This window comes from Lepisosteus oculatus, chromosome 1 (genome assembly GCF_040954835.1).
Source record: "Lepisosteus oculatus isolate fLepOcu1 chromosome 1, fLepOcu1.hap2, whole genome shotgun sequence".
Lineage (NCBI taxonomy): Eukaryota > Metazoa > Chordata > Actinopteri > Semionotiformes > Lepisosteidae > Lepisosteus > Lepisosteus oculatus.
Window position 1 is genome coordinate 12,012,315 of NC_090696.1, and position 13,448 is coordinate 12,025,762.

Here is a 13,448-nt window from a genome sequence, read left to right on the forward strand (position 1 = left end):
CTGAAAACATAACACTAACTAAAGGAAGTAATGGTTGCATGTACAGTAGTACGGCTTTCTTTAGTTTCTAGTGAAGCAGTTGATGTTCACTATAAAGACAGTATAACCCTGAAATTTAATTTAATAATAATTCCTTTGAATTATAAAGTGCTTCACAGGTAATGCAGACTCCTTTTCAACACCACCAATGTGCAGTCCCAACCTGGGTAATGAAGCCAGTTCATAGATGTTGATTATTAGGAGGCCATGACTAGTAAAGGTCAATGGGAAATTTGGCCAGGCCTACTCTTTTTGAGAAATGCCCTGAGATTTTTAATGACCACAGAGAGTCAGCATTAGGACTCACACAGACTGCAGGGTGAGCACCCTCTACTGGTCCCACTAACACCACTTCCAGACACCCCACAAATTAACATTCAACCCTAATTAAGACTAAAGCATTTTTTTCTAAAATGTTAGGATATAGTGTAGTAAACATTTAACTCCCACAAAATTGCTTTGTCTTCCCTAAATATATGGTCAGTGTACTCTTTATTTCAGACACTGTATCATAAGTGAGACTAGGACTATCTTCAATCTGGCACCCTTCTACTGTATATAAAAGTCCTATCCCTGTCTGAAGTTAGTGGGGTGGAGTTCTTCATATCAGAGAAGCAGGTAAGCGTTTTTCTTATAGTTTATTGCCATAGCCAGTTACTGTACCTATACACTGCACATGATTGTGGCGTCCCAACTGAAAATTAAGTGATGTATTAGATAGAGCTGGTTTGGATTGTTCAAAGACCTCACAATCCACCATGTTATGAGAACTTGATCCCAGTGGTTCAATAAACTGAGTTCTATGAAACGAAACTGGTTATTACTGAAATCTAGGACTGTGTTAATAAGCACAATCATGTACCACTTCTAATAATTCTTGTTCCAATTTTCTTGTCTATGTCATTTTGTGGCTTTACAGTTTGTACTTAGCTATGTCATGTTGTTGTTGTAAAGAGTAATTAAAATTCCCCATTACTGCAGCTCATGTGTTCCTAACTGTAATGAAGAGATTTACTTAAACTGACCTGATGTGCACATCTAGAGTCAGATCAATTGTCATTAAATTCACAAATTTAACTAGCACCCTAACTATACATTTCATCCTCACAAGGAATGAGAGATTTACTCATTTTAAACACCTTCATATTTATATTATTACTAATGTACAATACCACTCCTCCCCATTAATCCTCATTTGTCATATCCTTCCTGGGCTGTTAGTATGTACAGTATCTGTTCATTTCCCTATCTACTGTACCTACCTTTTGTAATACCATTAAAATCACAGAGATCAGCTTCATATGCTATTAAACAACATTTCTTTAATGCTTCAAATGCACAAGCAATTCAGAGCATTTTGGTCTTTTAATTTTACTTTAACATTTAATTGTTTACGTTTTATTTACGACTGTACTTTCCATTGCTCCAGTGATCTTTCTTATCAATACAGGTCCCAACTGTATCCATCCAATCTATCCATCCATCCAATTTCTAATGGCTTTTATTCAATACAAGGTTGCAGGGGAACTGGCCCTATCTTGGCAAGCATCAGGTGCAAGGCAGGATTCACTCTGGACAGGATTCTAGTCCACTGCAAGGCAAACACAGACACAAACACGCACACACTCACACCAGGGCCAGTTTTCTCAGAAGGCCTATCAGCATGTCTTTGGACTGTGGGAGGAAACCACAGCACCCAGAGGAAATCCACACAAACCACTACAAACTCCACACAGATAGCACCTAAGGTCCAGAATTGAACTGAGTTCCCCAGTGCTGTGAGGCAGTAATTCTAACCACTTATGAAAGTAATCTAGTGCTCCATAAATCACAACTTTTCTTTACGATACAAGGCATTTAACTACAAGCTAAATTTTCTTATTCTGTCATTTCAATGTGTAATAGCTGATTAATCAGAAATACAATGCTGTAAATAATGCACTATACAAATTACAATAAATGTATTTTTTACTGAAGAGTATAAATCACGGGTAGAGAAAAATGTGAATAAACTGGAAATTGATATAATCACAGACAACAAAACGAAGGTTTATAAATAACTATATAGTACAAACTTGAAAAATATAGGAATTTAAAATTACATTAAAAAACATTATTTCAGAAATGTTATAATCCAATGCATTATTGATTTAACTTTCATGAAGGGCAATAAATTAATCAATTCACTAAAGTGATACAATAAAACCAGCTCATACTAATAATCAGGTTTATTAAAAATTGTCTCATGTTGACATCTTCTTGATAAACAGAATAATTTTTTAAATTTTGGTCAATATAAATTAATGCTTTTTAAGGAAAATGCAAAAAACACATTAACATGAATGTTCAAATGGATGCACTGTATATTTATGTACAAAATACATTTTCTTTACTAATTTTGAAAAATGTTTACAACTTAAGATTAAGATGTCTATCCAGACCCCACCACCCCCAAGAACCATAAATTCCTCTAGTATTTTTTAAACAAACAAAACACGTTACATTAAAATGTACTTTGTGCAGAGAATACATTCTATATGCTTCAAGTTTTATTCTGATCAACAGAATGAAGACAATTTTTATCACTCTTTTGTTAAAGCATTGAAGCAAATGAAACTCTACACATCAGGAAAGTTACAAAGTAAACCTACAATTTTAATATAGTTAAGAAAATGAATTCCTACCAATCAATGCCTTTATGGTAGTTGTTGCCATTAAAGAACTGAACTTCCTCAAAGGTTTTCAGACTAGGAAAATTGCTGGTTATTGAAGGATGCATTATAAGGAATAGATACAATGCTGTAGTTCCTGCAAAAAAAAAAGACAGATACCGCCAATATATAATTTTATCATTATTTTAGCACACAAGACAATAAATATGACAACATAAAAATAGATCACAAAAGAACAAAACAAATACAAAGAGAATGGAAGCTAGATAAGCCATTTTTGCAAATATAAAAAAGGATCTGAACCACCCCTAGGTGTTTATTGAAAATGAAACTGATACATTATTTGCACTAGCACAATGTTTTGTAGATGTACTTTTTGTAGGAGTCGATGATTTTAGAAATGTATAACTGAAATCAATCAAACATGAGCCAGGGGCATCTCAGTCCTACAAAAGCAGTTTTTCTGGCTGCAGTTACACCCTTTAGATGTCACGCCTGATTATTTACAGAAACCTGGGAGCCCGGTACTCATCAGCACAGTTAAACCAGTTATATCCAAGAGTCACATAGTGTCTATGCTGTACTACAGGAAATTCCCAAAACATGCGTGAGTATGTGCCGGTCATAGCATGAGTGCATCTGTTACAGAAAGAATTGGGAGAAATCTTTATCTTGTACTGTTATATGGTGCGGTAATTGTTTTTTAATATAATATAATATAATATAATATAATATAATATAATATAATATTAGACAGCATCCCAATCAGGACTACCATCCAATATCAACCAATGTATCATTTCAGTTGATAGTTCATGGATAATATGAAATGGCTGGATTAGAAATGATTTAACCCTGGATAGTGAATCCCACTAGTGTTTTGTTAGAGAAATCTGTTTTGGTATCCATGCTCACAGACCTAATAGCAATCAGTGTTGCCGACCAGGCTCTTTCATTTAACCTTTTCCATATATTTTTATTGATTTATTTGGATATTGTACGTCACATAGCTTAATCTTAGCCTGACCTAAAAATGAACTTCTATTTAATCTATTTTAATGAAAAATAAACCCCTTTCTTTACTAATTGAGGAAATGAGGAAGTCTTCTCCAACACAGATGCACAGTTTGAACTTGGACACATTAGAGGTTGACAAAGCAACTATAGCCTATGAGCAACATTTTGAAAAAATAACAGACATTTAAAATTATCAAATGAACTATGCAATTTTATTTAAAAAGGTCACAATTCCCACATTTCATTAGTAAGAGCACATTTGTTCTTAATTGTTATTTCTTTTTTGAGTTTATACATTGTTCTACATTATAAACATTGAACTCTGCAATGGTTCACTCCAAACAAGAAACGTCAAAACTAATTTTCCTATATTGTTGCTCTTGATTCTCAGACGAAATTCTCAGCCTGTCCATCATTATACTGTGGTGAAAGGAAGCAGATTTTCAATCCAGTTTAATTTACACAAAAAAACTGTTGATAACAGAACATGCATTTTTAATCTGCAGAACAGATGCAATGCCTATCTCTGTGTCAGCAACAACAGTGAGGTTTGAATTTTTTCCTTATTTATCTCTGCAATCTTAGCCACATTTCAGTTCTATCTGAAACACAGATAGGTTATTTTCACTCTAGAGAAGACTCTGTTTCTCAGGTTTTGAAAGTAGTCGTTCAAACAATCAGTTCCAACCAGGGACAATAGAGACATACTGTATAAAGGAGCAACAAAAGAAAACATGTAACTTTGACACGGTTTTGGACCAAATTTTAAAAAAACTGGACCGAATCATGTATTGCAGGAGAAAACGTTGAAAGTTGATCTGTTAATATTCATGCACTGTCTATATAGACAGCAGAACAAAAGTGAAACACTTTGCATTGTTTTAATTATTTTCACTCTATTTTCCTTCTTGATGCAGAAACACCCATGCTAGCCATTTTGCTTTGAGTTCATAATTATAGAGACATCAAATATAGAGACATCTATATTTTGTAGTACAAAAAGTAACATTTACTGCAGCTCTATGGAAATACAGGGAAGAAGAAAATATTTTAAAGATGAGAAACACCCAACAATGAGCCATTTAATTTTGACTAGTAAATCAGATGGATTAGCTATTACAACACTTCATATTGCCTGTTCATGTAAGTTTACTTTGGATTTGTTTGATCGTTTGTAAAGATACTCATCAATATGAATTAGAGATTGTTATGATGTTTGATGTCTTCTCATCCAGACTAAAGCTTATATGTAACATTCAAAGTCGTTATAATAGTAGAAAACTCTGATGGAGTATTTACGTATATACTGTAGGTGATGATGATAATATTCATACAGTATATTTTAACTCCTGATTATGTGTAAGATTCAAATACAACAGGGTATTCAATGCAATGTACAGTAGGTGTTTACACTATAATGTAAGATTCTACCTTGGAAAACAGATTTAACTATCAAACATTTCAAAGGCTGGACCTTAAGAAGCATAAAAGGATTTGCCATTTAAATAATACTCGATTTGAGTAAGCATTTAGATTTATATTGTAGCTAAATTTCCTTTGCAATAATTATTGCATTGACAAAAGAATTACAACAAATAGTACATATTGTGAAGCACAATGTTTCCTTGTAATGTCTTATTACTTGTTTAAAAAACAGGGAGTAAAGTCATTGATTGGAATTAATAATAATACCTCTAAGGTAAGGTAAATAATTGATGTTCATATTTTAGAAATTATCTGATTTGAAAGTGAGCTTCTATTACTTTGGCTTGTAAAAAAGATCTGTGTGCCAAGAAAATGAAGAACTACTTCTGCATTAATAAGGACTTCTGGGGGCCTTAGGGCAATCTGAAAAGCATCTGTTCATCCTATGTTTACAAGACATTTCTCCTAAAAATATATGCAATATGTTTATTTAAAAAAAAGACATTTACAAAAACAAAACAATAAAATATTTCTTTTTCTAGTGCTCCCTTTTTTCTACTGCTCAGATGATTACAGATTTTGTTCTTGGGCTTTAGTAAGTAAATGCATACCCTGCTGATCTTTGTACTTTCATTTCTACTGGCCTGTTATTAAGACCTCTGCCCAGAGCAGTGGCCAGGCAATATATTACTCTCAATCTAAGAAGGGATTACTGTAGCCACAGACACCCAGGATTTTATTTTTGAAAGTAAATGTCAGACTTTCTGTTATTTCCTCCCTATTTAAAAGAAAAAGCCGAGTTAGAAAAAGGTCCAGCTGCCATCTAAAAGACATGTCTGATAATCACAATAATAAGCCCTCTGTATGAAGCTCTCTTTCATGAATTATGCAGTATATATACACTAAATTTTTTAGATGGGTTGTTATAGAAAACCACCTATAAATTTCAATTATTTTTAAAGGCTGTTTTTAGGTATTGTATTAGAGGTACTGAACATCATAGACTCTACATACCGGTCTTCTGAGGCCCAATCACCAAGAATCTGGGCAAGCGATCACAGGTTTTCTCTTTTGACCAGATATCCTTGTGTCTTCTGTCATCACATGGGTTCTGGTAATGATATGTAAAGCAATAAAAGTGCTGGTTGAAAGGATAAGTACCTATCTCAAAGGATAAGTACCACACATAATCAATTCTATTTACTGTAATTAAACACAGGTATAGTTTTTTACTTTAAACAACCTTCAAGAATATAAACCATCAGGTTATTATAAAATATGCTTTCGGTTCATAATTCTCAATTAAATGGTGGTAAAATATTTACTGATTTTTAACCACTCAAATGCAATATGAAATATTCACGCTCTGTTGGCAAATGTTACACATTTGTTAAGAAAACATCCTGATTTATTATGTACATTTTCTCTCACTAGAAGACACAGCTTTCTCTAAGCACAATTTCACGTACCCGCCAAAGAGGTTCCTTCTGCTCGGGGAAGAGCTGGAAGTATTTGTGAGCCAGCTGGACTGGTGGCAGAGTGCGCAGTTTGAGGTTGGTCCAACACTGAACAAAGTTGGCCAGGTTTGCAAATGTGTAGAGACCCAAGCGGTCATTTCCATAGTTAGATAAATGGGTCATAAAGATGCTGATCTAAACGAGACAGGAAAAAACAGATATAAATTGTGACGGTGGATTAAAGTACTAAATATGTTCCCTTTTCTACCACTAGATGGCACTACATCCACTCATAACTCCCGCAGCTCAAAAGATCAGGTTTTCAAAGGTATGAGCAAATGATGGCAAATTTATCTTTAAGAGATTCAGGCCAGGTCTGACAAAGAAATCTAATATGTCAGATATGAACCCTTTGTTCATCCTTTTTACCTGCTAAATATAAATTATACTGGAGCTACTGCTGAAAGTCTGCAAACTAAAAGATTACACTAGGAAAATTGAGAATTGTAGCCTTAGTGTCCACTTGCCACTCTTACAAGTGACATTTCTGAGCAAACAAACGATTAAAGCACACCACATCTGGACTGTTATGAGCAATTTCACTCAAATGGTAGCTCTCATAGTATGTCATGTAAAATAATAAAAGATATTTAGAATATCAATCCATCCATATTGGTAAGTGCTTCTTACAATTCAGGGTCACAGGGGAGTCAGACTCTATCCACCCAGGACATCCCATTCAGGGTGTATAAAGTCTTGCGCCCTTTGCTTGTCAGGATAGACCTTGGCTGCCTTGTGACTCTGAATTGGATGAAGCAGTTAGAAAATGGATAGACAGATAAATACATTAACATAATTTTTCAAAAACAGCCTTAAAGGTGTAAATTAATTAAAATAAACTTAGCAGAAGCTGCATCATATACGTTTAAGAATATAATTACATAACACAGCTACAGTACCCTTAATAGCTGCCTCAGGCTGACAAAATAAACTCTCCATGTAGCAGCACAAAATACTTTGGTAAAATATCTGAATACCATTACGTTTCCATTCTAGATACCCTCATGTTTACATATGAACATAATTATATAATAGTGTTTCCATACAGTGCAAAACGTTCGTCTTGCAAATATGTTATTTACAGAAAAATACAATTCTAAAGAAATCATGTATTTAAACAAAAGTAGAATATATTCTGTAGATTGTAGACTAAGATAATAAATAATGTTTGCAAAAGAATATATTTGAACTCTTATTCTATGACAACCTACTTATAATTTCCATTTAAATTCTTATTGGACATTCTTAGGACATTCAGAGAACTTTTTAAGTTTAACATTTTGACAGATTTTAGCCTTGAATAGCTAAACTGAGAATGATTTCCCATAACCTGTTATCTTCCTTTATGATATTTTTTCTAAAACCTGGCATTCTCAATAGTTTTTTGCAAAGTAATTATCAGGTTGTAGAATGCTCTAAGTATTTTTTGTAGAAATTCAAAGTATGTTACTTAACTCCCTTGTCAAATATTTGTAAATCTCAAGAATGTTTCCAACACTAAATTTTTCACTGTATTTCTACTTTCTACTATTTCTTCCAGTTGTCATATGTCTCTGTAAAGGGCTTTGAAAAGGTTTCTTACAGAGAAAAGATGGTCTATGTATACACGGAACAATAAAGAACCACCTGCTGAAAACAACTGAGAAACGTCAAACCATAGACCTTTAAAAACTAAAGATCTCAACTATGTGTTGTGAAAATGTATTCTCTTTTAAGTTCAGAGAAATTAAGATAGGCGGGGGCCATGGGTTTACTTCTGGACCTGAAGTGCTATCTGCGTGGCATTTGTATGTTCATGTTTTCTTTTGCGATGGCAGGTTATCTGGCTTTTGGGACAATTGGAAGGGTCATTGGTGTCCCGTCCAGAGTGTATCCCGCCTTACACCTATTGCTTGCCGGGACAGGCTCCGGCTCCCCCGCAGCTCTGTTTTGGATAAAACAGTTAGAAAATGGGCGCATGTATTCATTAAGATGTAAAGCAGATCAGTTTTCCCTGATAAGTCTTGGATCAGTATTTTATTTATTGATTTTCTAACTGGAAGAGCAATCCTGAACGTTTTTCCACTCAGAAATTAAAAGCCTACCAAAATCAATGTTGCTTTTTCCTTAAAGATGTCTATCAGATGTTGTTAAAATAAGGAGGATCCCATATTAACCACAACAAAAAAGTCTACATATCCCTCAGGATTTGAGGAAGTTAAACAAAACAGTCAATTAAAATTGCTCACTACAGCATGAAAGCACCGAGTAGTTGTTAGGGGGTCTGGAGTCATAACTGAACTGAGCTGTGAGGACAGATCCTAACAATGGGCTTGATCAGGTGCTTTACAGTTTTAGTCGACTGTCGTGAAAGTTGACACCCAAACCACAAAATTACTTAAAGTCAGTGTGTCACCTTAATTCATGAGAATTTGAGTGGTATTTCATTGCATCTTGTGAATGAATGGAACCCTTCTGGGCTCCAAGTGGTGGTCCCCTTTTGGAGAAGTCTGCATAGCTCATTTATTCCTTCCATAAAGCTTTTCAGTCATTCTAATTCCCATCCCACTCTTGAGATCAACTCTTCCATCTTCAGTCAGTTTTAGGAAGGTCATAATGGGAGAATTGGACTCAACTACTCCATGTCTCTTTATTACAATGTTTAATGTAAGGATGTAAATTATTGGTGCATCTCAAGAGATACAAGTTCTATGCTGAGACAGCGAGTAACAATCTTTTTCCACGAGAGTCGGCAATTTGCCTTAGCAGATTTTTTGCCCTACTGACTCCTCACTTTTTTTCAATATGGTGCAAAATCTGAGCCTCTAGGTAGCTGTAAAGACAATTTCTGTTTACATTGTTGGCCTCAGCAATTTTGTTGGTTTTTACATTTAAACCTGTATGAGATAAGTGGTAAATATAGAGCAATTAATAACTCAAATATATCCTGAATATCTGTTACTCCATTGATTTTCTAAACCACTTTATCCAATACAGGGTCACAGGGGGAGCCGGAGCCTAACCCATCGAATCACAGGTGCAAGGCTGGATAAATAGTAATCATTCATAATTGCTTACACTTATATAGCGCTTTTCTGGACACTCCACTCAAAGCGCTTTACAGGTAATGGGGACTCCCCTCCACTGCCACCAATGTGCAGCCCCACCTGGATGATGCGACGGCAGCCATAGTGCGCCAGAACGCTCACCACACATCAGCCATCAGTGGGGAGGAGAGCAGAGTAATGTAGCCAATTCAAATCCTGGATGGGATGCTAGTGCATCGCAGGGCAGGTACAAATACAGACACATACTGTACATTCACACCAGGACCAATTTTCCCAGAAACAAATTAACCTACCAGTGTGTCTTTGGACTGTCTGGAGAAAATTGGAGCACACGGGGAACCCGTGAGAAAAGGGGGAGAACATACAAATGCATACCCATACAGATAGCAGCTCCGTAACTGAATCCAGGGTTCCAGAGATGTGAGGCAGCAATGCAAACCACTGCATGCCACCGTTTTTCAAAAGAAATCCCTGCTGAATGTTAATTAGTCAAATGATGCTTAATTTAATCACAGGCAGTGAGTCAATATCAGACCGTTATATTGTTGCATTAATTTTTGCTTTTCATGCAAATCTGCACCGTCCACCTTAAATGAATATAGTTCAAGCTGCTGATGACTGGCATTCAGGAAGCTTTGCTGAAGTGTCATATCTGAAAGTTGGTGGTACAGTTTGATATGGCTAGCAGATACGCCTAGGGGAAAGCAAGGGAAATGTCACAGAGGCCATTAAACCATGACTGCTTTTTTAAAAAAAATGACATGTTCAGAATCCTGCTATATGACTAAAAGGAAAGCAGATATTCTGTGAGGTGCTCCCATTCGTGAGCAAATCCTTGAATCCTTAAAATTGAAGCCAGATTCACCAAATGACTACAAGGGGTTCTTCAGTATACCATTCTCAAATAAAATAGATTTACATCCAAAAATAAACCATGCTTCTATATAACCCAATAAGAACCCTGACATAAAGCTTCTGTTTTTGTATATGTTAATGTTCCTTATGTTTGTTGGAAATAAACTCCAAATAAGTATTTTGAATTTCACAAGGTTAAGTTCTAGAATGTTATTAGTTATGCAAACTAAAAAATCCAAAATATTTTGAATTTATGTAGATATTATTACTTGTCAGTTTCTAAACAAGATTCATGTAAGGCTTTTGTCCCATTTTTGAATGTTATGGATGTGCTTCGAATTCTCCAGGTTTGGGATCTAATTTCCAAGTTAGTGCCTGGAACAGGTTTTTTTTTTGACTGACCATAGGTGGGGACCCATCTACTTAAGAATGCTTGTTCTGCACCAGGGGCAGAATAAGAAAAGCTTTCTGTTAAATGATAGATCATTAGCTTCTAAAAGAAAGGAGCAAAGCATTTTTGGTTGTGTATTGTAATACTTGAACTCTATGCATCTAAGAAATGTTGTGGCTGATTGGTGCCAGAATCCTTTGGTAAGCAGTCATGTTCCTCCTGACCACAGAGTGGTCAAAAGTTTGAGAACTACTATCAAATAAAACATTTAATAAAGTGTATAGGTGATTACAACAGCAATACAAATCTTTCCATTAATTGAGCAACATACCAAAGGTCACTGTAAATATTTTTCTACCCAAATAGTGCATTTGGATTTCTATTTCAAACTGTGAAAAAAATTGCTCTAGAGTAAATAATTTCAAGACTATTCTGGGTATATGTTTCCTGAAGAGTTTAATAGTAAAATAACAGTAAAATAAATATGTTCTTGAAATTCAGTATTAAAGATTGTCAGAAACCATAAAGGAATTATGAGCAAAGGTTGCAACTTTTCATGCCTTTAATTTTGCCAAGCATAATTAAATAAATAATACATAATCTTCTAACTAATTTCTCACATATAAATACTCATTTAAAATTATAGTAAATTAATCTCATATAGTAAACCTTCAATTTAACACACCAGTGGGGGGATGGGGTGTCCATTATTGCCAAATGTCCATTTAATCACAAATGACATTTTTTCATCCCTAATGCACACTTTTATATGAGGAATAAATATATACTAACTATATGTTTTCTGGATCTTCAGACCCTGGATCCAAAGTTCAGTAAAGTGACATTTGATAAAATGAAGGTTTACTGTATTTCTGGAAAGTTTCAAAGATTTTTTTTCCCCCGATGAGGGTGGAAGACTTATTGTTTTCTTCCACTCATATTTTGCAGCCACCATATTTTTAAGAGTAACAAAATATCTTTGCTAATGTGTATTATTAATGTTCGAATTTTTAAGTAGCAAGAGTAAAACGTATAGCACAAACTGTATGGTCAGGAAAAAACAGAATATTATCACCAAATGAATGGCATTTCTCCACTGGCAGTGGCTGCAAACCCTACCCTGGCACCTCTGGGCCTTTGGCTTTCTGGCTGTTGTTCCCTGTTGCTCAGATTCATGGCAAAGGTGAGTTAATTCTATTGTAATGGAAAGTGGTGGCTGATAACATAAAAGCACTATTAAACCCACCAGTTGTGATGACTGTGTTTTTGCAGGATTCCTTAGTGTGATAGGTTGGAGGACATTGCCAGCTGAGGTGTGATAATGTGTGTTTTATATGGGAAAAAATATGGGATTTTGTTTTATGTATTGTGTTTTTATTTTGTGCATTTTGTCTCATATTAATACATTGAAAAATGTTTTTTTATGTTGATCTATACTGTACAGATCTATTTTTAATGCTTTTATATATATATATAAATTAATTTCCAGTGAATTTACAGAGGGGACTATATGTTTAGTAAATTTAAACAATGTAAAGATATTTAAGAATCCATCATGTTTTTTCTTTCAGCTTGTTGAGCTAATTTAGGTAAATGGATAATTTAGTGAAAAATGCTAAGTTTTACTTATGGAATCTAATTTCTTTTATATACATACTTACTTAAAATTATGGTAACTAAATCTCATATTTCTGGATTATTTTCCTGATGAGGAATGATGTTGGGATTCTTGTTTACTTTGACTCATATTTTAAAGCTACTAGATTCTCCTTCAAAACTTGAACAACACCTTTATCAGGTCTTTGACTTCCAGTTCCAGTCTTTTACGTGACATGCAAGCTCATTATCCTTAGAGTGTACTTGAATATTTATTGGCTAACAGGAGATTTTTTCATATAATCTTTTTGCTAGCAGAAGAGCAATTGTCATTTTTGTCAGTGATGGTGAGTTTTTGACCTAATTTTAAAAATATGCATTAAAATATGAAAAGAAATGCAGCCTCATTGTGTGATGAAATAGCTATAGTCTGAGGACATTATTCCCCATTGTGCTACTGTAATGTCTAATTTTTTTCTTACTTGCTTACCTCTGTATGTTATCACCTTTACTTTTGATTCTGTAAGTTAATGCTGTAAATTAGATGTTTCGATTATCATTTCTGAAAAAGACACTTTCTTCTACCCTTAAGCTTTACTCTTAAACTAAGAAATTAGTGTTTTAGAAATTTGGAATCGCCCGTAATGTTTGTCATGACTTTGTGATTTGGAATGAAAACAAATGAATAGATTATAAAATGTTAATGTTAGTCATAAGTTAATGGAATAGGAGTTAATTAATGGAACAGAAAAGTTACAAATGTTAGTCACTTTCAAAAGGTTCAGCTCAGTTAGAGGACAGGCTCAACCTGCGAAAGGTGCTGAGTCACTGTGTTGCTCAGATCTAAGAAACCAATGGCTAACTAATCTTAACCTACCCCAATGACACA

The 13,448-nt window shown here is 34.5% G+C and overlaps 1 protein-coding gene across 5 annotated transcripts in view; it reads right to left on the reverse strand.

The window, feature by feature from the left end:
- Positions 1-13,448, reverse strand: part of ndst3 (N-deacetylase/N-sulfotransferase (heparan glucosaminyl) 3) — a 300,588-nt gene that overhangs the window by 13,543 nt on the left and 273,597 nt on the right. For all 5 annotated transcript variants that reach the window (XM_015344002.2, XM_015344003.2, XM_015344006.2 and 2 more), the window contains 3 exons: positions 6,623-6,805; positions 6,168-6,264; positions 2,724-2,847 (listed from right to left, as the gene is read on the reverse strand). In XM_015344002.2, coding sequence (XP_015199488.1) covers positions 2,724-2,847; positions 6,168-6,264; positions 6,623-6,805 — 404 coding nt within the window. The remainder of the gene's footprint in view (positions 1-2,723; positions 2,848-6,167; positions 6,265-6,622; positions 6,806-13,448) is intronic.